The sequence below is a fragment of the Cervus elaphus genome, chromosome 32, assembly GCF_910594005.1.
Source record: "Cervus elaphus chromosome 32, mCerEla1.1, whole genome shotgun sequence".
NCBI lineage: Eukaryota > Metazoa > Chordata > Mammalia > Artiodactyla > Cervidae > Cervus > Cervus elaphus.
Window position 1 is genome coordinate 50,326,653 of NC_057846.1, and position 25,906 is coordinate 50,352,558.

The 25,906-nt window shown below is 39.2% G+C and overlaps 1 protein-coding gene across 2 annotated transcripts in view; it reads left to right on the forward strand.

Annotated features, from left to right (window-relative positions):
* The window catches only part of ZNF385D (zinc finger protein 385D), a 931,118-nt gene that overhangs the window by 188,594 nt on the left and 716,618 nt on the right, over positions 1–25,906 (forward strand). For both annotated transcript variants that reach the window (XM_043893475.1, XM_043893476.1), the window contains one exon: positions 20,014–20,232. In XM_043893475.1, coding sequence (XP_043749410.1) covers positions 20,014–20,232 — 219 coding nt within the window. The remainder of the gene's footprint in view (positions 1–20,013; positions 20,233–25,906) is intronic.

The following is a 25,906-nucleotide window of genomic DNA, read 5'->3' on the forward strand; positions in this document are numbered from 1 at the left end:
TCAGCTTGAAAATATCTAACTCTCAAATACCTGTCCTGCGGTTTCTTTCCAGCGCGCAGAGTCCTCACTCCTGGTCTTTACCCCGAACTCCCTTCAGGGGATGTGGGAGGCCTCAGCTACAGCACTGTGTAGTTTAATCCTTACAGAGGTGGCGGGCAAGTGCCAATGGAAGCACCAATTTGTCGCTGACACCTGGTAAATGCAGCTACCATCACAGAGGGCACAATCAGAATAATACTAACACAGTCTGCAGCGGGTGGGCTGTTTTGTGGACAGAATGTCAGTCTGAGCTTCAAATGTCCCATCTTGTAGATTTGTTTTTCAGCTTTGATGTATTTTAATATTATTAATATATTTGCCCACAAGTAATTGTTTTAGAAATTACTCCTCAGCAGCAATATAAAATCTCAAACTGTGATGGTAACACTTACCAAGAATACTGTTTTTATTGCTTCATTATACCCACTGGGCCATTTTTATTGTTGAATTTAATGGGTAAGTGTTCATTTTCCAAACAATGCAAACATGTCAGGGCAAAAGCATGCTGGAATTAATAAAGAAGAACAGATGGCATTTAAGGGGCAACTTATACATGGCTCTGTAAGTAGAACTCACTTTCTGGGATAAACAAATATCATTTGGAAGGCAGTGTTTGTGCCTAATGAAAAAGGAGATACTTTCAACAGGACATAAGACATGTAAAATCATCCACTTAGGTCCCCTCTTTCCCTATTAAATCCTGCTTTTCTAAATGCTGCATGAAGCAACTTTGAGCTACTTAAATTTGGCTTATTATCATTATTTAAAGAGAGACACATGAGATAAGTCTAAAAATGTAAAATTTCTGACGGTGAGGAGGAGGCTAAAGACCTATTCCTCTGATGCCTTTCTTCACATTATGTGAATCAGTTTACTGAAGCGAATCTACAAACCCATCCAAATCTGCCCAGTGTTATCACAGCGCTGTCTCGCCTGCCTTCCCTCTGAGTTCCCCAGCTCCTGACACTGCTTCTTTCAGTACTAATCTCCCACTTCTCTACTGAAGTTAGTGGATTAACAGTGCTTTGTTAGTTTCTGGTCTTTAGCAAAGTGATTGATTCAAATAAGTTTTTATATACACAAATATATATATATATATACATATATATTTATATTAATATGTTTTCCAGATTCTTCTCCATTATAAGTTATTACCAGATATTGAATGCGTTTCCCTGTGTTATGGAGTAGGACCTTGTTGTTTATCTATTTTATATATAGTGCTGCATATATGGTAATCCCAAACTCCAAATGTATCCCCCTTCCCGTTTGGTGACCCTAAGTTTGTTTTCTGTGTGTGAACCTGTTTCTGCTTCGTACATAAGTTCATTGTATCTTGTTTTAGATTCCACATATAAAGGATGTGTATGGTATTCTCTTTCTCTGACTCCTTTCACTTGATATGGCAATTTCTAGGTTCATCCATGTTGCTACAAATAGCATTATTTCATTTTTTATGACCGAGTAATAATCCATTGTGCATATGTACTACATCTTCTTTATCCAGTCGTCTGTTGATGGACATTTATGTATAACTTCCCTCTTTAAACAAAATTTGAATATTATGAATTGGCCTGGGTCTAATAAATTGTTATTCAGAATATCTAAATATTCCTCATGATAGGAAATTTGTCCCCTCATATTTCATTCCTAATTCCATTTTCCCTACAAAATGAATTTAAAATGTCTGTAGAATTTAAAAAGTATGCCTACGTGTATGTATGTATGTCTCTGTGTGTGTGTATTTAGAAAGGGTGAAGAGGGAAAAATTAGTCACAGCAGGGAAGCTTTAATATTTAAAAAAATAGATTTTTGTAAATTAATTTTAGTCTTAAATGGGCTTCCCTTGTGGCTCAGCTGGTAAACAGTCCACCTGCAATGCAGAAAACCTGGGTTCAATCCCTGGGTTGGGAAGATCCCCTGGAGAGGAAAGACTACCCACTCCAGTATTCTGGCCTGGAGAATTCCATGGGCTGAGTCCATGGTAGAGTCCATGGGGTCACAAAGAGTTGGACACAACTGAGCGACTTTCACTTTTTATAATTTAAATAGTTCTAAACCACCAAAAATGTTCTATTAGTTAGTATGAGCTTGAAAAATAGATATGTGTTAACAGTAAACTGAAAAACATATGGTGTTGATTAGTGCCTGTCTTATTTTAATAGATCTCAATTAAATAAATGACTGCAGATAACAGTTAAAAGTTGTTGCTAGAGAAAGGTACTGAACCAAGGAATGAAGACATTTCAGAGGAAAATGAACATATATTTTCTTAAGAATTTACACATGTATTTTCACAAGTGAGGGGATTTTAGACTAGAATCTTCAGGTTTGTTACAGTCTAACTAGAAGATGGGACTCCCCAGGTGGCGCTAGTTGTAAAGAACCTGCCTCCCAATGTAGGAGACGTAAGAGACGTGAGTTGGATCCCTGGGTTGGGAAGATGCCCTGGAGGCGGGCATGGCATCCCCTTCCAGTATTCTTGCCTGGAGAATCCCATGGACAGAGGAACCTGCTGGGCTACCGTCCACAGGGTCACAAAGAGTCAGACACGACTGAAGTGACTTAGCATGTATGCATGCAACTAGAAGGTATCATTGGACTCTCATCCTAGGGCCAGGACCAGAGTTCCAAACCCAGCTCTGCCTCAACTTCTTCACCTGTAAGTCTGGGTTAATGATAGGATATGCCTCTTTGGTGACGTTTTGAGGATTCAATGAATGCATATTTGTAAACTGTTTCAACAGTGTATGACACCTAGTAAATGCTATAGTAAGTGCTTCTAAATTATTAGTTTATAAACCCTGACATTTTCATTAGTGGTATTCATTTTAAGAAAACATTAATTGTGAACACATTTCAAGCATGGTATTGTTGCTAATTACTCTGGGCACTTGTTGTGAACAGGGTGACTTTATGACTATGGGAGTGTAGTCCGTCCAGAAGCAGCATGAAATGGAGAGAGACGCCAGGATTTCAGCAGGAAATTAGTGCCTGAGATCAAAAGCATATCAAGTTTCTGTGACTAGCTCATCCTTCCCTTACAGACACATCTTCTGATGCAGCAAAGCCTGGTCAAAATCAAAAGGTCGCTTGCTGGTCATGTCCTCAGGACGGGGCCCTTATATGACCTAAGAGTTTTAGAATATCAAGACATTGAAGCCTGCAGCATCTCTCACCAGAGATGGTCATGCGTGCGTGCTCATTTGTGATGAACTCTTTGCAAACCCGTGGACCGTAGCCCACCAGGCTCCTCTGTCCATGGGATTCTCCAGGCAAAAATACTGGAGTGGGTTGCCATTTTCTGCTCCAGGGGATCTTCCCAACCCAGGGACTGAATCCACGTCTCCTGTGTCTCCTGCATTGGCAGGCAGATTCTTTACAACTAAGCCACCTGCGAAGCCCCAAAGATGGTCATGCCAAGGGCTAATTGTCATCCATAGGACTGGTATCCCCTGGATAGTGTTTTAATAAATCCAAGTAACAAGGCCTAGCGAACTCTTTCACCTGCTTTCCTGGTTGACCAATTCCTTGAAGTCAGTATTTCTTCAAAAGTCTGGTTATCTTTTCAAGCCACATTTGAAGTTTCCTCTGAACTTTCGTTGGCCCGGGAGCGTTCTTTCTCTCCACAGTAACTTTGCAAAGCTCTTTTCTGACCCATCATGTATTTATGTCAAAGCTTAAATTCTTCAGAGGCTTTTCCTATTTTCTAGTGCCTAAAAAAGAAGGCTCACTTTCTAAAGCCTGTTTGAGGTTGAGTAAACTTGCTTAGTTAAGCAATAGCAATGTGAAACCAAACTGAATTTTGAAATGTTTAAAAAGAATGTGAATATTTGACCAGGAAAGTCTCAAGTTATGCCTGTTTTCAACTTAGCAAAGTATCCTTATTAAAAGTTGCATTAAAGTAAGCCAGCGGGACTTTGGTACAAAATATATACTCTTTTGTGCCATTTTCTATCGTTGCCCTGCCTTTAGGCAATAAAGTTTGTTCTCAGAAGACGATCGCCAGTCATCATTCCTGAGCGTATTGCCAACACCGCAATGCTAACATCTCCCTTTCCGGTGGGACAGGGATCTTTTCTCCAAAAGATGGATCTCAGTGGTTTGCATCATATTTATATATATGTGAACTGTTTTGAGAAAAAGATTTCTGATATGCAAGCTTTTTGCACACAGAATTGTCTAGTTTGCACTAAAAGCCTGCAATAAAAGTTGTTTGACTGATAAGCATCATTGAGTTAGAAATGATTATGACGTTGAGAATACTCTATCTAAACATTTGTCGACAGTGCCATTTCATTTGGCTTAAATGCTCTCTTAGTATTCTCTTTCTCTTCTGATTCATCATTGATCTGTACATAATTCCTCCAAATTAATGATTTTAAAGCTTCTACAGTTTTTCCGTTTTCATTCTTGGCTCTTTGGATCAGAAGAAAAGTAGATCACGCTCATCTGGTGAATCATAAACATAATGACTGAAGGAGACAGTAAGTGATATTCAGTGTACAGCAGCACGTCACCTGATTTTGGAATTACTGGGTGGAAAGCCATGTTTTTTAAGACATTTTTGATTTAAACATACCTCAAAAATTAGAGCAAATCTGGGTAAAACTTTCTAAGTAGTCACATAGCAGTTAATGTTAAAACTGAAGATACGTAGAATGTATAGAATCACAAATCTATAAAATCTTGGGGTGTGAAGGAGCTTCATGGCAATATGGTATAGTTTCACATTTTTGATTTTGGGGCTTTCAAACTTTGCTTGAGAAGTTTAATTCTGAGATGTGTTAATAAAATACAACAGTCTTATCAATTAATATACACGTTGCTGAAGATTTGAGATCTGGCATCATTTTAAAGGAAAATTACATGGATGGTGTGATCACTCTCTTCGAGCCAGACATCCTGGAAGGCATTAGGAAGCATCACTCTGAACAAAGCTAGTGGAGGTGATGGAATTCCAGTTGAGCTATTTCAAATCCTAAAAGATGATGCTGTGAAAGTGCTGCACTCAATATGTCAGCAAATCTGGAAAACTCAAGAGTGGCCACAGGACTGGAAAAGGTCCATTTTCATTCCAATCCCAAAGAAAGGCAATGCCAAAGAATGCTCAAAGTACTTCACAATTGCACTCATCTCACATGATAGCAAAGTAATGCTCAAAATTCTCCAAGCCAGGTTGCAACAGTACATGAACTGTGAACTTCCAAATGTGCAAGCTGGTTTTAGAAAAGGCAGAGAAAACAGAGATCAAATTGCCAAGATCTGCTGGATCATTGAAAAAACAAGAGAGTTCCAGAAAAACATCTATTTCTGCTTTATTGACTATGCCAAAGCCTTTGATTGTGTGGATCACAACAAACTGTGGAAAATACTGAAGGAGATGGGAACAGCAGACCACCTTACCTGTCTCTTGAGAAACCTGTATGCGGTCAGGAAGCAACAGTTAGAACTGGACATGGAACAACAGACTGGTTCCAAATAGGAAAAGGAGCACGTCAAGTCTGTATATTGTCACCCTACTTATTTAACTTCTATGGAGAGTACATCATGAGAAATGCCGTGCTGGAGGAAGCACAAGCTGGAATCAAGATTGCCAGGGGAAATATCAATAACCTCAGATATGCAGATGACACCACCCTTAGGGCAGAAAGTGAAGAGGGACTAAAAAGCCTCTTGATGAAAGTGAAAGAGGAGAGTGAAAAAGTTGGCTTAAAACTCAACATTCAGAAAACTAAGATCATGGCATCTGGTCCCATCACTTCATGGCAAATAGATGGGGAAACAGTAGAAACTGTGGCTGACTTTATTTTTTGGGGCTCCAAAATCACTGCAGATGGTAACTGAAGCCATGAAATTAAAAGACCCTTGCTCCTTGGAAGGAAAGTTATGACCAACCTAGACAGTATATTAAAAAGCAAATACATTACTTTGCCACCAAAGGTCCATCTAAGTCTATGGTTTTTTCAGTGGTCATGTATGGATGACCATGTATGGAAAAAAAAAAAAAAAAAAGAAAGCTGAGCACAGAAGAATTGATGCTTTTGATCTGTGGTGTTGGAGAAGACTCTTGAGAGTCCCTTGGACTGCAAAGAGGTCCAACCAGTCCATCCTAAAGGAGATCAGTCCTGGGTGTTCATTGGAAGGATTGATGCTGAATCTGAAACTCCAATCCTTTGGCCACCTGATGTGAAGAACTGACTCATTGGAAAAGACCCTGATGCTGGAAAGATTGAAGGCAGAAAGAGAAGGGGACGACAGAGGATGAGATGGTTGGATGGCATCACCGACTCAATGGACATGAGTTTGAGCAAGCTCCGGGAGTTGGTGATGGACAGGGAGGCCTGGCGTGCTGCGATTCATGGGGTTGCAAAGAGTTGGACATGACTGAGGGACTGAACTGAACTGAAGCAAGAAAATGTCTTTAAAAATGGCTTACCGAGCCCTAAAATCCAAACAAATACTAGATTTTAAAAAAAATATCTTGAGGACAAAGCTCTGTGTTGCTTCCTGAGCAGTGGTAGCAGCATGCCAGGACAATGAAGAGTGGCCCCCCCGCCGCCCAAGCAGAGTGAAGCTTGTGTGTAGCACCTGAGACGCAGCGCCAGCAGAAATCAGTTAGCTAATTTAAAAATCCAGCCAAGGGCCTTCGTTTTTAAATGGGGAAATACGATATGTTGCCTACATTTTTCATACGGTAAAGTCATGTTTTATTGTTCTTTCATTGATAGAAATAGAAGCTGAATACCACCTTCTATTTAATGACATTATTTTATCTGTTTTAAGATTGTGATTAAGGTTCTTCCTAGTCTTCTTTTTGGATCTAAGAAACCAAATTTCTTCTAATTTAAATTTATAATCTACTGTCTACTATTTAATGATCTGTCACATTTCTTCTTAGACCTGTATTCATTTCTATTATGTATCTACTTAGAGTTTAAATATGAATATAATGCGTTTGAAAAACATGAGTATAAGGAAATTGTCACTAAACTCTTTAACATATAAAAAACTCTATCATATAGTCATTTTCTGTCTCAAATTTATCATCCTTTATTACCTTTTTGTTTATAGTTATTGTTATAATTCAACAATGTCATTTTCAGTTTGGATTGTTTCACAGGGTCTAGAATTAGTCTAGACTGATTTCAGTCTGTGAACTTAATGAACCATCCTCTCGCTTTCATTCAGATGATAAAAAAAATACGTTAAACGGTACTGTAGTGAAACATGGCTAGTGCACAGTTTATGTGTTTTTTTCAACAGGTTTCCACTGTTTTGTAAGTCAGATCTGATCTATTGATCAGTGTATCCAGTACATAAAATGAGTCTTTGTCTTATGTGGAAATATGCACAGCTCTTGGGTTGCTGCAGTGATGTGTTGAGCATGTAAAGCCAGATCCAGGGTCTGAAGGAACGGGTGCGTGATTGATTAGTGATGTCGGCCAGGGGTGTTCATCACGAGTTGTAGCTCTTCATGGGAGAAATAATTTTTTTTCTATCTGTTTTACCCTAATATGCTTTGTCTACTTGAAGTTAGGCGTACAGCTGGGATGTTTTAAACCATATCAGAAAACAAACAACCAGCAAAAACTTAAACTATTTTTGAAAAGCTTAGGTGATAAGTTGTCATGGAAATGTTCCTTGATGAACAAATACATTTCCTTGGAAATTTGGGTCAATCCTCAGTTTTACTATTAATACCAAAGAGTTCACTGGCGTATTAATTTTTTCTTGCTGCATGACATTATACATTATCACAGCAAAGTTAATGGGTAAAAACAACACACATTTATTATCTCACAGCTTCTAAATATCGAGAGTCCAGACATAGCTTATCTGGGTGGTCTGGATCGTCTGCCAGCTTGCAGCGGATGAGCAAAAAGTGAAAAGTTAAAGTGTCATCTGAGTAGACAGCTATAGCGCAGTGACTCAGAGTCAGATTACTCAGTAACATACCAGTTACTTTTTCGTGGGTTAGAAGTTTTGGAGCAAAATGGTTCTAAACAAAACACGTCCTCTGAGAGCATAGGGCAGTGGGTGTATGAAGTACTGGCTAAGAAACCTGATGAAGGGAAGCTGTGGCGGACCTTTCCGTTCCTTTCAGGCTTCTAGAATTTGGTACCAAGACATCTGCCTGTGCTGTGGTCACATCTAAGGTCTGGCTGGGGAGGGAACCCCTTTCTTACCCACACGGTGGTTGGTAACATTCAGCTGCTTATGATGGTCTCAGTTCTTTCTTGGCTCCTGGCCAGAGAATACCCTACCCTCCCTGTCTGGGGGGCCTCTGCATAGGGAAGCTCAGAACGTGTCAGCTTGCTCTTTTAAAGCCAGTGAGGGTGAGTCTGTCCCCACGAAGTAGGCATTAGAGCCTTTGTGGCTGTGGTTCAGTCGCTCAGTCATGTCTGACTCTTTGCGACCCCGTGGACCGCAGCACGCCAGGCCTCCCTGTCCATCACCAGCTCCCGGAGTTTACTCAAACTCATGTCCATCACGTCAGTGATGCCATCCAGCCATCTCCTCCTGTGTCATCCCCTTCCCCTCCTGCCTCCAATCTTTCCCAGCATCAGGGTCTTTTCCAGTGACTCGGCTCTTTGCATCAGGTGGCCAAAGTATTGGAGTTTCAGCTTCAGCATCAGTCCTTCCAATGAATATTCAGGACTGATTTCCTTTAGGATGGACTGGTTGGATCTCCTTGCAGTCCAAGGGATTCTCAAGAGTCTTATCCAGCATTACAATTCAAAAGCATCAATTGTTCAGCACTCAGCCTTCTTTTAAAATTTTTTTTAAGTGGAGGATAATTGCTTTACAATATTGTGTTGGCTTTTGCCTTCTTTGTGGTCCAATCTCACATCTGTACATGTCTTATGTAACACGCATAAGATGTGACATACATGTACAGTCTTAAATAACATAATCATACCTCTGTAAGCATGTCCATCTTTCCCATATTCTATTTATGGAAGCAAGTTACAGGTTCTCCAGGGGAGCCAGCTCTGCAAAGTTCTGATGACCATGAAGTGGAAATACTAGGGACAATCATACAGCGTGTCTGCCACAGCTGGAATGAATACATTTTTCAGGGAGCTTTCTCTTGATATGGGAAAATATTCTCAAGCAACCTGAAGGTACTCTGTATCATCAATAGTACCTACTCTACTCCTCTGCGACTGAGAGTGGGGAAAATGTGAAAGCAAACACAGAACTTAGAGTGATCATGCGTTCTTACGAATGCTTCTGGAAAAGTCTAGATACAGGGGCCATCAGGAGTAAATGTATCTGTTAGAGAAAGACTAGGCAGGGACAAAACTAAATCACTAAATATCACTAAAATATCACCGAAATCACTGAAATATCAAAATATATTTTGAGAAGTCAGAGTTCATGGGAAAAGTAGAGGAAATCTTGGGACTGTAAGCACCGAGGTTGAGAGAGAATGCAACACTGTTTCTTAAAATAAGGAAACAACTCAGTCATCCAGTACTCAATTGGCAATCCCAAATCTTAATCACAATAAACATCACAGTTCTGCTCTTCCTTGGCATGTGATCAACTATTGAAAGTCATCCCAAACTCAGTATAGCCCACACTGTCCCCCTCCTCACACTCCATGGAGAACTAGGGTATTTGCTTGTGGGATCTGCTAACATTTAAGTGCCTACAAGAGTGCTGGACACAGAGGAGATGCTTTCAAACTATGTCTTTTCAACCACTTTTCAGTGATTCTCAGGCTTCCCAGCTCCTTCTTTGACCTAACTTTTCACCAAAACAATAGAAGCCAAAACAATCTCTAATTTAGGTCTTGAGAAGTTTTTCTGGGGCAAGCCACTTTTAGGTTTTATATAAACTCTTTTAGTTGCAAAGTAGGGTACAGATGAAACCACAAAGAATTTGGGCACTTCCTCCAGAGAATGGGGCTAATATTTACAGTAGCTTTGTAAAAAATATGGCCTGAGCACTCAAGAGCGCGTGATTCATTCTCAAGCTCCCTGCTAGGGGAACAGGGACATTGCTGGCATAGATTCCAGGGGGCAGTGTTTTGTCAAGGAGGCCCTGAGGAGGTGACTGATTCAAGGAGAGATTCCCCAAAAGGAAAACAGATCAGAACACAGAAAACTGTTTGCAGCTTGTTTATAAAAATAATAATAATAATACTGCATTTTTTTCACAGGACTTTGAAATTTTGAGGGATAACAATAATTAAACTGAAATGTAAGATTTATCTGACCTACTATTGAATACATGTTCTAATTGAAGAATGCCTTTTGAAAAAAAGAATTGCCTTCATTTTTTTTTTTCTTTTGAAAGTTTAGATTATGAACTCCTGTTTCGTATCAGAGATATATTAGCCATGATTTTTTATGATGAGTCTCTTAAAGAGTAAGGTAAAATTTTCTTTATCTGAGGTTTGAAAATAGAAATTATGATTCTGAGTTTACAGTATTAAAAGTGTGCTGCTTAGATAAGGGAAGGGAATACAATTAAAAGTTTTATTCTGCATTTATTCCTGACACTCCTGATTTAAGTTTGTATGTGAATCTTGGACTATTTAGGAAGAGTTTTGTCATCTTTTGATGACATCTGACTGTCAGACATCTGACTGATGACATTGACAATAATCTGACTGAGACCAACAAATTTAGTTTGATACCACGCTATAATAAAAATTAGTTGAAATACCCCATTAATCTTGATTCGTCTCATGTCTTCTATTATTCTCCTATTATAAAAGTAAGATGGGCTTCCCTGGTGGCTCAGATGGTAAAGAATCTGCCTGAAATGCAGGAGACCCAGGTTTGATCCTGGGTCCAGAAGATCCCCTGGAGGAGGAAATGGCTACCCACTCCAGTATTCTTGCCTAGAGAATGTCATGAACAGGGGAGCCTGGTGGGCTACAGTCCATGGGGTCGCAAAGAGTCAGACATGACTGAGCCACTAACACTGCTACTACTATAAAAGTAGGATATTACTAATTTATATAAACTCGATTTTAAAGTTTCAAAGTGATATTTATATTTAAGTCAGAAGTTCACATAATAAACAATTGCTGCTTATCAATTAAAAAGAAAAAAACTTATGATAATATAGGGCTTCCCTGATGGTTCAGTTGGTAAAGAATCTGCCTGCAATGCCAGAGATCCCGGTTTGATTCCTGGGTCAGTAAGATCCACTGGAGAAAGGATAGGCTACTCACCCCAGTATTCTTGGGCTTTCTTTGTGGCTCAGCTGGTAGAGAATCCATCTGCAGTGCAGGAGACCTGGGCTCGATCCCTGAGGTGGGAAGATGCCCTGGAGAAGGGAAAGGCTACCCACTCCAGTATTCTGGCCTGGAGAATTCCATGGACTGTATAGTCCATGGGATCACAACAAGTCGGACACGACTGAGCGACTTTCACGTGATGCTATGTGGTGATGGATTTAGTTTGTCAGCTTTTCTGTGACTTTCCTCTAATTTATCTTAATTGTCTTACTTTTGTAGTTATATTTCAATCAATTAATGCAGAATTCATTAGATATACTATATATACATGCCACCAAAGCTGAACATTGTCTGTAAAAATGTTCTATGCATATAAAATACATATAATGTTCTGCAGACATAGAGAACAGACTTTTAGGCCCGGAGGGGAGGGGAGGAGGGAGATGTGTGGAGAGACTAACGTGGACCTTTACAAGCCCACATGTGAAACAGAGAGCCAATGGGAGTTTGCTCTATGACTCAGGAACTCAAACAGGGGCTCTGGGACAGTCTAGAGGGGTGGGGTGGGGAGGGAGATGGGAAGGAGTTTCAGGAGGGAGGGGACATTTCTGTACCTATGACTGATTCTTGTTGGTGTTTGACAGAAAGCAACAAAATTCTGTAAAGCAATTATCCTTCAATTAAATAAACTGGCCCAAAAAAAGCCCATTATATATATATATAAACATATACAAAGATATGTATGTATCACATATTTACAAAATTACAGTGAAATCGGCTCAGTCGTGTCCGACTTTTTGCGACCCTATGGACTGCAGCCCACCAGGCTCCTCTGTCCTTGGGGTTCTCCAGGCAGGAACACTGGGGTGGGTAGCCAGTCCCTCCTCCAGGGCATCTTCGGAACCCAAGGATCGAACCTGGGTCTCCTGCATTGCCAAGAGGATTCTTTACTGCTGAGCCAGCAGGGAAGCCCCAAAATTACAATAATGCTATTTTTATACCTAGTGTTATGGGAGTCTCCTAGCACTGTTAGTTTTAATTTTAAATTCACACTGCACTCTAGTGGGGAGTGAGATCAACGCAAAGTTTTTCTTATGTTGTTGCTTTTTAGCACTGATTATGGATTATTTATACTTTTAAAAGTGAAATGCAAAAGAGTGCTATGACCTATCATATTCTCAAAGGCGAGATAGTATAAATATAATTTATATATTCTATATAATATATATTTAATATTTAACTCTGGAGTTAAATATTTACTCCTAGAGTTTGAGCAAGCTCCACAAGATGGTGAAGGACAGGAAGGCCTGGTGTGCTGGCTGCAGCCCACGGGGTCGCAAAGAGTCGGACACAACTGAGCAACTGAACAACGACAACAGTATTTAACCACTATAATAAAATACGGTTTTTTCCTCTACGTTGCTCAAAAGTAATAGAGGAAAATTCACGAATGCAACATTTGATTTATCATGGTGTATTTGAGATATTTTATATATATATATATATATATATATATATATATATATATATATATATATATGTATAAACAGATATAATTTACACCGTAAAATCCTAATACAAGGAAATATGAAATAAAAGATAATCCCTCCTTTTTTTCTAACTAGAAGACAAAAGAATGGCCAATTTTCTTTCATGATTTTGAAAACTGACGGTTAGATTTTAAAATATTGGCTTGTAAATTTTCTTTTTTGATCTTAGTTTAATTCAGCATGTTTCTTTAAGCTCTGCAGAGGAAACTTTGGCAACAAGATCTTTGAAAGCACTAGAGCTAGAACCACTTTTCAAATATCTAGTAATTTTCTCATTTTTTCCTAAGTGATTTTAAATTAAATTAGTGCTCTTAAAATTCATTTTTGATGTTGTCTCCAGAAGTTTTATTCCAAGTAATTAGTATCCAATCACATAAGTGTAGTACATATTTTTTTTCTAACTATTTCAGTCCATAAATTCTTATTTGTGATCTCCACAAACTTTTTCTATTTTTTAAGATTACATTTGAAAGGTTTCTTGAAAATGTTACCCTACAGTTGTAGCTGTGAGATCGTATCCTCATGAACAATGACTAGATCTTTATTGTATTCTCTGCTTCTTTTCTGCGGAGCCAATAGAGAAAAGTTGCATAAAAACTAAACTCTGTAAGAAGTTTTACTACTCATACAAAGTACAGCTTTCCTTTAGTGAAATGGTCTGAATCGATGTGTCCTCCCCAGACATTATTTTTTTCATAATAAACTGAAAAAATTCCTCATAGTGGACTCTTTAAAGAGTTCAGTATCAGTAGATTCCTCTCTTCAGAGAGAGAGTTTTGAGAACACATTTTGTCTTGCATTTGGGCAACATTTAGACTCATTTAGACTTTGACTTTTATTTTCTCAGTGAAACTGACTTTGAAAGAAACAGCTAAAATGTATCACTTGCCACCCTCTGTGTAGAAACTATTAAAACTCAAAGGAATGAACTTATAATTTCTATTTTTTTTTTTACTAAATATTTGGCTGTCATCCACCTTAGCTAGTCTTTTTTCAACTGTATCACCATAAAATAGCTATAGTTCAAATGTTTATTTTGTTTTTATTAGATGAAAAATGATTGTTAGATATGCTGTCAGGTCAAGATTTATAAAGGAATTTTCTGTTTGTTTCTTTAGTATTGATTATGCCACTATTTATGGCACAATTTTGTGTTAAATATGTTCTACAATTATAAGTCCCTACCTACCTCATTAAATAATATTCTAAGGAAAGAGAAGCCCTTGCAAAAACAAGAATATTTTAGTTTATTTTATTGTGCTGCTTACATTTCTATGCCTTTATAGGTCATGGTTTATTGTGCTCTGAACTGCCTGTTGACCAATGCTTTTTATTGTCATTTGATTGTCAGTGCAAATTATTGTAGAATCTTAAGGTTCCTTGCTGTTTTGACAAGGGGGAAAATCCAAGAACAAAGGATAAATCCAATCTTGGGCAAAACAGCGGAACTTGACTTTTTAACTTTGAAGTAAGATATCAAAATTCTGTATAAGGAAAATTTTCCATTTGATAAAGTTAGGTTTAGTTTTAAGCCAATAGACATTCCTTTTATTTTGTATTAATGCTTGTTGATTGTTGTGGTAGAGTTAAATACGAAACAAAAATGAAGTTTATGAGACCAGTTGAATAACACTGTGTGTGTATGTGTGTGTGTGTGTGTGTGTGTGAGAGAGAGAGAAAGTGGCTCATCCTTCAATTTTATTGGAACCAATCATTATAAGATACAAGGGCTCAGTGGAGGTTTGTTAGATTTTTTGTTAATGGGTTGGCAGGTTAGTTATTTTGTCAGCAAATTTGATTGAGAGGAAATGGCTTGGAGCCATGGTGCATATTAGATTTCACTGTTCTCTGCACTGCATTTACCTCCAAGTCACATGCAGGGCACCTGGAGAAACCAGAGGTGGTAAGCCTTTCCACTTTATGTCTGTATATGGCGGCTGAGAAATAAGAGCATGTACTTTTAAGCCAGTTTGAAGCACAGAGTCAAGGGCCAGGCCCCCACCAGGCAGTGACCTTGCCGCTCATTCTCCCATCACACAGTTTACTGTTCCTGCTGCGGAGATGAATGAGCAAAGAATGAAGAGAAGGGAAGCTTCTGTCTTAGTTCTTTCCCTCCCAAGAAATGTCTGTTGTATTAGTCAAGAAGAGAAATAAAGAATAGTCCCAAACTAGTAGCTTTTCTTTTTTTTTCAATTTAAATAAACTTTTTATTTTAGAGTATCTTTAGATTAGCAGAAAAGTTATCAAGTTAGTTGAGTTCCATAAACCCCACCTACGTATTTTGCTCTACTGTTAACAGATAAGTCTGGTTCATTTGTCCCCAATAATAGAGTAGTAATATTGCTGACACTCTATACTTTATTTGGACTTTATTAGGGTTTTTTCTCTCTTCCCCCCACCCCAGATAAGGAAATGGCAACCCACTCCAGTACCAGTATTCTTCCCTGGAAAGTCCCGTGGACAAAGGAGCCTGGTGGGCCACAGTTCACGGGGTCGCAAAGAGGTGGACATGGCTGAGAAACTGAGCACAGAGTTTTTTTAAACAAATGTTTTTCTTTTTTCCAGCATCCCATCCAGGACGCCACTTTTTAAAATTTTCCTATTGTGTAGTCAATTGGTTTTGTAAAACTTTTGTTGAAATATATTTGATTCACGATGTGTTAATTTCAGGCGTACAGCAAAGTGATTCAATTATATATACATATACACGTGCATATATAGATATAGATTCTTTTCCATTATAGGTTATTACACGGTATTGAGTAGAGTTCCTTGTGCTATACAGTAGGTCCTTTCTTTATTATCTAATTTATATATTGTAGTATATTTATTTTAAACTCAATTCCTAATTTAGAATTATTTTAAGTGATTTATAAATAAAGAGTAGAATATGTATTCAATAGTTACTTTAATTACTATCTTAAGGTCAGAGATACTGCAATTGTCAGCTGATTTTTCTCTTAGACTTGAGTATACATGCCTTATATTTGCCCAAAAATAATGTATTCTGATATAATCCTTAGATCTGTCACACTTTTTTTTGCACCCTATGAAGCTATCTTAGATGTTCAGAACATCTTATGTAGTTGAGGTACAAACTGTACATCTTTAGATACTGAATCACTTTTAGCTTTTTTGTATATGTAAGATATGTCCATCCAAATGTAAGTGATTTTACTTACTTGACAAGGAATATTAAAATATGAGAATTTTATTTAGTTGTAGAAATCAAGAAGGAAATCTCCAATGCATTAATGGTATCCCCAAATCACTGTGGATGGTGACTGCAGCCTTGAAATTAAAAGATGCTTGCCCCATGGAAGAAAAGCTATGAAAAACCTAGACTGCCTATAAAAATGCAGAGACATCACTTTGCCGACAAGGGTCCAGATAGTCTTAGCTATGGTTTTACCAGTAGTCATTCATGGATGTGAGATTGGACCATAAAGAAAGCTGAGCACCAAAGAATTGATGCTTTCAAAATGTGGTGCTGGCAAAGACTCTTGAGCGTCCCTTGGACTGCAAGGAGATCAAACCAGTCAGTCCTAAAGGAAATCAACCCTGAATATTCATTGGAAGGACTGATGCCGAAGCTGAAGCTCCAATACTTTGGCTACCTGATGCGAAGAACTGACTCAATGGAAAAGACCCTGATGCTGGGAAAGACTGAAGGCAGGAGGAGAAGGGGACGACAGAAGATGACGGGATTGCATGGCATCATCAACTCAATGGGCCTGAGTTTGAGCCTGGGAGTTGGCGATGCACAGGGATGCCTGATATGCTGCAGTTTTGGGGTTACAAAAGTTCAGACAGGACTTAGCAATTGAACAACAGTGTATCCTTTAATGGAGCAAACAGTTCCTTTTCCCTATCATGCAAGCTCCCTTTTCTTTAATTCCCACCATAAATTTGAAAGGTAGGGAAGCTGAAACAGGTACCCTCTCTTTTGGAAAGTTTGCTTGCTTTTTATGACATTTCTTTTAGGAAGGCATACATTATTTTATTACTTGATTTTGGTTATTGAAAGAAATTTCAAGATGAATTTTGATTTTACGAAATAAAAGATGAAAAGTGAAAACAGCATTTATTATTTGTTTTCAGCAGCTGTGAAAGGTGAAACACCCCCTTTACCAAGTCCAAGCTCACTCTGTTCACCACAGGACAGGACGGTGAATCCTTGAGATGGAACGTTGAGGCAAAGAATGTAGCTTTACTGGAAAGCCTGCTGACTGAGAAGATGGCAGACTAACATCTCAAAATAACCATCTTGTCGGGGGCTGGATGCCAGATTCGTTTATGGATCAGAGATGAGGGAGGTGAGGGAGCAAAGTAAAAAAGACCATTTAACTCTTGCAAGCATTTCCTAGAATGGCAAGCCTCAGGCAGGTAGATGTGTTACTTTCTTTTTCTTACAGTCATTTCACAGGTGGTGTGAATGGAATGTCTACTGACATATCAATAAACAAGCATGTCATAGTTATCTTTGATTCCATCCCCCCAAACGTCAGTTTCTGAGCCATGCTGACAAACCACACTCCCTACACAAGGAATCAAGGATGGCACAGTCATCAGTGATTTCAGGCCTGTGAGCTAAACAAAGGCACTTCAGTTTAAGGATAAGGCCCAGGAGGCCCAGGAGGCAGGCCTTTATGTGTGATTATACTAACAAAAGCAGCAACCACAGGGGTTCAAGTCAAAGAAACAGATTCAGCACGAAATCAAAATTAACCCTTCCCGGTAACATTAGGATTTACTAAAGCACATGGTAAGTAAGAGCTTGTGATATGGAGATAAATAAAATTGAATAGTGATCCCAAAGGTACCCTTTTTAGGTGCGTGACCCCAGGTGAATTCTTCACGCATTGTAAACCTCAGCTTCCTCAGTTTGAAACAGGAAAGACTATAGTTCTTCATTGTTTCCTTTTCCGTTCTTATGATGTTTGTCATTTAAAGTGACATTTTACTTGGTATTTGGCCTGGCAAAAGCAAAGTGAAACCCTTGCCATTTTGATCTCCAGTGGCCTCCGCCTGCAGTGGCTTGGAGCGGGGCTTGGGTTCCCAGCCAGAGACTGGGCTGGTTCACAGCAGTGAAAAAGCACCAGGTCCGAGCTGCTAGACCTGTGGTCAGTGACAAGGGCCCTGGCCCTTCAGCTTTGCAGAGAAGGATTCCAGCAAAATTGGAAAGTAGTGAAGCAAGCACAGTATTTAGTAGCAGGAAAAGAGAACCATACATGTAGATACACTCACCGGTAGGAGTTGCGCCCTAATGGCAGCTTGAATTCCTTTTCCTTTTCGGGTTTCCGCTGGCCAATCGTTTTTATGTGCCCGGCTCACAGTCCGTGTTGGTGTGTCTCAGGAGCCAGGAGAAAAGGTGTCTGGGGGGGGGGGGGGGGGGGGGGGGGCGCGGAACAGCCCTTGGTGTAACTCCCCTTCGGCCTGCAAGGAGTCTTTTCTGCACATGTGTGGTCAGGGAAGACTCCTGACTTTGGAAATGAGGACTCCGTGGACTGCGCAGGGCCCGGCCTCCTCCCTTAGTTGTCTTGCTATTCTAGTCTTGGAGTTTCCGTCCACAGGGAATGAATCTCCAATTGCTTTACCCTGGTGGTGGGGTGGGGGGGTGCTCACCTACCCCCTACCTCAATTTGCATACCATGAAAGATATAAAGATATAATGTACAGTCTGAAAGCAACCTACTAAAATGGGAAGAAGTGGAAATTTTGAATTGTAAGTGTCTCTGTGTGTGTGTTAGTCACTCGGTCATGTCTGACTCTCCGTGACCCCATGAACTGTAGCCAACCAATCTCCTCTGTCCGTGGGATTCTCCAGGCAGGAATACTGCAGTGGGTTCCCGTTCCCTTCTCCAGGGGGCCTTCCCAACCCAGAGATCGAACCCTGGTCTCCCACATCACAGACGGATTTTTACCATCTGAGTCACCAGGGAAGTGTCCAAGACAATGCTTATTTGCTACTGAATTTAGTAATATAAGGGAATCGAAGAATTATTTTATTTTTAATATTTTATTGATTTTTAATTGAAGTACAGTTGATTTACAATGTTGTGTTAGTTTCAGTTGTACAGAAAAGTAATTTAGTTACATGATACACACACACACACGTATATGTGTCCTTTTTCAGGCTCCCTTTTGTTATAGATTATTACAAACATGGAATTTAGTGCCCTGCACTATACAGTAGGGCCTTGTGGTTTATCTATTTTATATGCAGTGGTGTGTATATCTGTGCATTCCAGTCTCCTAATTTACCCCTCTCATATTTCCCCTTTGATAACCATGAGATTGTTTTCTGTGTCTGTGAGTCCATTTCTATCTTGTAAATGAGTTTGTTTGTATCGTATTTTTTTTTAGCTTTCACATATAAGTTATATGATTTTTGTCTTTCTCACCTTCCTTTAGTTAGTACTGTCATCTCTGGGTCCATCCATGTTGCTGCAAACGGCAGCATTTCATTGCATTTTATGGCTAAGAAGTATATACAGTGGTACATCTATCTACATACATGTGTGTATTTATTCATTCGTTGATGGATATTTTCATTGTTTCCATGTCTTGGCAATTGTAAATAATGCTCCTACACTGTTGGAACTGTGAATTAATGCAGCCCTAGTGGGCTTCCCTGGTGGTTCAGAGGTTAAAGCGTCTGCCTGCAATACGGGAGACCCAGGTTCGATCCCTGGGTCGGGAAGATCCCCTGGAGAAGGAAATGGCAACCCACTCCAGTATTCTTGCCTGGAGAATCCCATGGATGGGGGAGCCTGCTAGGCTACAGTCCACGGGGTCGCAAAGAGTCGGACACGACTGAGAGACTTCACTTCACTCACTAGTGGAGAACAATATGGAAGTTTCTTTAATGGGAATTTTCTGTCTGGCTCAGGAAACGCAAGCAGGGGCTCTGTGTCAACCTAGAGGGGTGGGATGGGGAGGGAGATGGGAGGGAGCTCCAGAAGGGAGGGGATGCATGTACACCTATGGCTGATTCATGTTGAGGTTTGACAGAAAGCAGCAAAATTCTGTAAAGCAATTATCATTCAATAAAAAATAAATTAATTTTAAAAATAGAGTTATCATATGATCCAACAATCCTACTCCTGGACATATATCCAGAAAAGATGAAAACTCTAGTTAAAAAAAAAATACAAATAACCTAATGTTCATAGGAATCCAGGAACCTTTATTGGCTTGTTCATAGCTTTCTTTGTATCCTAGATTCCACATGTGTCCAAGATGGAGAGTGTGAGGCTGAGTTTTCAGCTGATGGCTTTGAAGAGAAACCAGAAAAAGAAAAGAAACAAACCAATTTCACTTTGTGCAACGTGTGTAACATTCAGCTGAATTCGACTGCTCAAGCCCAAATCCACTACAATGGCAAATCACATCAAAAGAGATTAAAGCAGCTCAGCAACGGGATGGTGAAAAACGACAATGGTAAGTGTTTCTGAAGCTATATTTTCAATTTTATATCATCAAGTTCTTTATGTACCTGCAGATGTGGAAAGAAAAGAATAGACTAAGCTCTATTTTTAAAACCAGGAAAACAGTAAATAAAAGTTTTATCAGCATAGTATGCTGAAAGAATTTCTCACAGCTCTTTGAAGGACAAGGGGAAATTCTGTTGTCTATGCGTAAATGTATTACAATTGGGATTGTGACCTACCAGGACATTTATGATAATTAGAAAAAGTTGACATTAGATTTTGTTGATATTTGGCTTTAATTATTTGAAAATTAACATTCTTCTATATTTTATATAAAACAATTGTTTTTATGTTTGTTTTATGCATGTTGGGGCCTCATTTGGTTAGTAAGATTGCGATTTGTTTTAAAAAATACATACTTTTCATGTCGAAGTTTTAACCAATAAAATGTGATCTTTTGGTATGTACAGATTCTTTAAATTTGCTGGTGAAAATTCATGGTTTGCTTAATCACTTTAGACTACTTTTAAAAGTATAAGCTGAATTTAGGAGTAAGCAGATTTTAGAAAGAGCGCATATGTATTCTTGAAACAAATGGAAGATTATTAATAAAAGCAGGGACAGGTGAGGGAAGGGAGGATAGAATCCTGCACCAGGACTTAGGGGGGCTAAACTAACAGTAACGCCAAAGAGTTAACAGTATTGCGGCCTGGTTGGAGGTTTCATTGATAAGATATGTTTTATCTCAGTTTTATTAACCTTTAAATACGAGACTGGATTTTGATCTGTTGTAATATTTGATATTGAAGGCAAATATAATTTTGTAGAGTTGACTTTAATTGCACAATGTGACAGTTGTGAGTTAAGTTTTATTTGGGGCAATATGAGGACTCAGCCCGAGAGACGGCAACTCAGTAGCTCCGAGAAACTGCTCCAGTGAGGTAGGGGAAAGATGGTGTGTACGTGATTTTGGTGAAGGGGGAGTATATGCAGTCAAATGCATACTTCTTTGCAGAACGTTTCCGCTTGTCTCATGAAGCTTCTGCAAGTCAGGAGAAACAGTCGTCACCATGAAAGGTTTTAGTGCGTTTCTAGATATAAGGAGATACAGTAACTGGGCTCCTAGAATCAGCTCCTGAGAATATCTAGATGCCTGAAGACCTGTCCTGCCGGTTTCCTAGGAGCACAGAGGGCCTCATCTCTGCGCTCCACCCTGAACGCCGTCCCGGGTGTTGGAGGTCAGCAGCTGCAGCACAGATTTCATCCTTGTAGAGGTAGGTGGCGGGCACCCATGGAAAATGCCAGCTTGTGGTTGACAGTAGTTTGCTTCAAGGCCACCGAAATGAGAAAAAAAAAAAAAAGTATATTTTTTAAATGGAAAGTATTTCTACCTTCCTTTGTATTTTTAGTATGAATGAGCTGGAATATTCTAATAGGAAGGACCGTGTGCTTCTCTTTCTTTTGTATGACAAAAGGTTAATTACGGATCTTACTGGTCAAAGAGATATAAAAAAAATAATCATCGCGAAGTAAATAAGAACTACTCAATTTCATAGCTCAAAGACGAGCTAGTGAGACCATGGACTTATTAAGTCATATTTAGAAATACAGATTTCATGACCTCCATTTTGAATCTCCTAAGGAAAATCTTTTCCCTATCATTACCATTAAGGTGAAATCATGTGAAGTGCAGCATGATTCCGTTTCAAGTTGCTTTTCGTTCAGTTGGTGTTGGTGTGAAGCCCAATCCAGGTTTGTGTCCATTGACATTGAGTTAAATTGCAGAGACAGAGTTTTGGGTGAAGTTAGAACAGCTTTATTGCTTTCCAGGCAGAGGGGACCACAGTGGGCTAATGACCTCAGAACTGTGTGTGGGACCTTGGAGGGGATAGTGGGGAGTTCACAGTACTGGTCCAGAGAGAGTGTGATGGGCTCGTGGACCTTCTTCTGATGGGTCAGTGGTGAGCTAAATGGGAATCGGCATCATCAACCCTCGTGTCCCAGCTGGTGTGAGGTCTGTGTGCTTCTGGGTTAACTTCTCCCCACTGCTGGGGGTTTCAGGATCTTCACAGCAGCTCAGAGATACTGTTATGTGTATCCCTCGAAGGAGAACAAGGACCCTGCCCCAAGGCTGCACTGTTATATCTTGAGGCTCCTCTTGTCTCTGCATCCCCTCCCTTCCCTAATTAGCAAATGTTTGGACCTGCCACTCTGGGAAGGTCTTGGAGGCTAAAAGAAGCCTGTTTCCTATAATCGAGAAATGCAAGCTTTTGTGCCCAGGAGACCCACAGGGGCCTGCTGGATTTCACTGGTGGGAATGGTGTCAGCTTCAGGGTTTTACCTCACTTACCTTGGAATTTACAATCCTCTTTGGAGAAGTAATAAGCTACATCATAGAAAGAAACTCAAGAGTTTAGAAACTCAAGTCATAGCTAATCTCAGATGAAATTTAGGATGGTCAACAACTTTCAAATCATAGGACTGAGTTATTTCCATTACCATCCTCTTACAGATGTGGAAATTGAGGATAATGTTAATTAAATCCTGTACTGAAGGTCGCCCAACTCTTAAATGGTCAAACTAGGAGTCAAATTCCAGTCTTATTTACTATGTAGCTGCATCCTATAGTATACTGTCTCCCCAGAATGAATATGCCATAGAAATGGTGACTTTATTTATTGAAGGAGAAAAATTATTTTAAGAGAATATAAAAAAATTAATTTTATGTTATGATTCTATCATATTCCCAACAATGCAATGATCAATATGGTGCTTAACAAATTTCATTGCTACATTTTCTTTGCATATTATTTTCCAAAGTTTCTTTTTTTAGCATCAAATTAGTAAAAGTTGTGAAAATGATTACGAATTAATGGGAGACCTTGGTTTGGGTTATCTTAGTTTGATTCAAAATCATACATCAGAGGAGCCCTCACCTCTGATGACAGGTGGATTTAACTACAGGTGGATCTAACTACAGGCAATCAACTCTCAAATTAAGTTGTTATTTTATGTTGCTATAGGAACATATTCTTTCTTTTATGTATCCCTCTGTCTTTGCACACTAGAAATGTACTTTTTTGACCTTTTGGGAATAAGGAGGGAGCCCAGTTCTGAGCGTCATGTGATTAATTGTCCTTACTTTACTCACACAGTGACCAAACTAGTATTAGGAATTCTCAGGAATAATGGATCATGTAAATTTTTAGTTGAGCATTATCATCTTTAGTTTATCCAGAGAAAGAAATGGGACTAGAAGGAAATAGCCTTCTCCTTGAAGATGCACACGCATGGAATGGCTGCTCATCATCTCATTTCAGATTTCAAACTTGAAATCAGTGTGGGAGTGCCAAAAAAGCAGGAAGACATTAGACATATTTGCCTGGATGCATCCAACCTTATCCATAGCTTACTTTTAGAGATGCAAATAAATAAGTAATAGTTGCGGCTGTTAAGTTGCTAAGTCATGTCTGACTCTCTGTGACCCCACGGACTGCAGCATGCCAGGCCCCTCTGTCTTCCACATTCTCCTGGAGTTTGCTCAAGTTAATGTCCACTGAGACATGGGCCTAGTTTTTATTATTTATTTGAGGTTGTCTAACTGGAAAAAATTAGTAACACTGGTCTGAATGACTGTAGAACATTGTATAGTTACATGCCTATAGGTGTATTCTAATATATCCTAGAATGAATAAGAGGGACATCACCCTATCTAAAATATGGTTTCTGTGTTTCTGAGCAAAATGTGACATTTCTCATGTCATCTGACTTATTACCTAAAATGGCCTTCTGAAGACTGCAGTGAAGAGATATACCACATGTGCTGGTTAGGTAGGAGCCCCTGGTCCCACAGGTGAGACCTGACTTCACTTTCTGACAGCTGCTGCCGTCTTGATGGGAGTTGCGTTATCAAGGACACGTGTCCACTCATGCCCGTATGTTGTCCTGAGTCCCCAGGTCCCTCCTGAGACACAGAGCGCTGCCTGCTGAGCTCCCCAAGCACCGCCTTCAGGTGAAGGGGGCTCTTCTGAATTTGTTCCTTCCTTGGAGCAAAACCTCCCAACTTCTTGGCCCAAAAGTCCATTCCAGCTTCAGCTTTACTGATAACATGGCTGCGATTCTAAGTCCAGCCCGCCTTCCCCAGGGCTGCTTCCCTCCTGCCTCTCACTTCCTGATCACTAATCCATGCTCGCCCACGAGGAGCCTGCCTCCTGGGAATTCACCTAAGACGTCACCAGTGCTTCCCATATATTCATAAGTAATATGCGTAATATGCTTCACTGTGCAGAAGCAACAGCGTTTAATACTTCCCCCCCATGTGTATTTTCCATTTAAGCCTGCATTTAAGCTTTGTTATCAGCAATGCCGAGGGAACAACAAAAAGTGAACTAGTATTTATTATTGTTCCACTTATTTTATACACATCATCTATTGCACCCAATCAGTCTTTCTGCAAAGCAATTGTTATTACATCTGTTTTACAAGTATGTTAGCCAGGGAGATCAAAGGGACAGAGAGACTTGCCAAATAGCTCTGTCTGTTAAGTCTGTCATATTTACATGATCACAATACTCTCATCTCCACAATGTAAGTAGACTTACATTCTACTGTCAACAAAATTATGCCAGATATCTGGTATTTTCTTATGGGATTGAGTTTATGTCATTTTTAAAGCACTTAACTTATTACAGGAAAACTGATGTTTCCTTAAATTTTCTTCACCAACATAACTACGGAGGACTTTTTGTGCAGTGTAATTTATTACTACTTACTTTCTGTTGTTCTAGGAGTACATTTATGTTTACGTTTGCACACTTTTTGAAGATGAGGTGAGATACAGAAGTGGCAGGAGGGTATTATGTAATTAAAAATTGCTTAAATATCTAGAGTTTAACTTATTTCAGAGATTGCATTCTTCACACTTTCATGAAAACTATAAACCAGAGAAATCCCAATACAAGCTGCATGCATGCCTTACTTTCTATTTGGAAAAGGTCTTTGATTTTATACTTATGAGCAATGTATGTTTTGCAAATAATGATTATTTTCTGATAATGTCCTGTCTGGGCTGTTCATAAATATACAAAAATAAAACAAAAATCATCAAGAATCCCACAAAGGTAATTACTTCTAATCTTTTTGTCACCATTCTACCAGGTATGCAAGTAGATATGAATAAGCAATATTATATGTACAATATTACATGCATTATAGTATTGTAGTGTTTATAGATGATCGCCTTTTTATGACTACATATTTTTAATTACCATAAAGAAATTAATTAGGTGGTTGAGATTTCTAATTTATGTTAAGGTTTTGCTCACATTTGTCATTTGGCTTTCCAACTCTGTGATATACTCTATAGTGGAAAAGCCTTAACATCATCATGAAGTATGAAATGAAAAGTTAAAATGAAGCATCCTGAGGAGTTTTATCAGAAGACAGGAATTTGAACATCAGCATAAAAATGCTTCTTTGATTCACAAGAGCATTTTGGAATACATATCGCAAAGGGCACAACTGTCAGGGTGTTCAAAGCATCTATGGCCAGCTAATGTCGTTCAGTCTCAGGGCTCACCATGGTTAAACCCTTGCTAATGCTCGTTGAAAGATTGAGTAATAAGTTGACCGATTGTGGCAGCTTTATTTTATAAACACTGTGTTTGTCATATTCGAGTTATTTT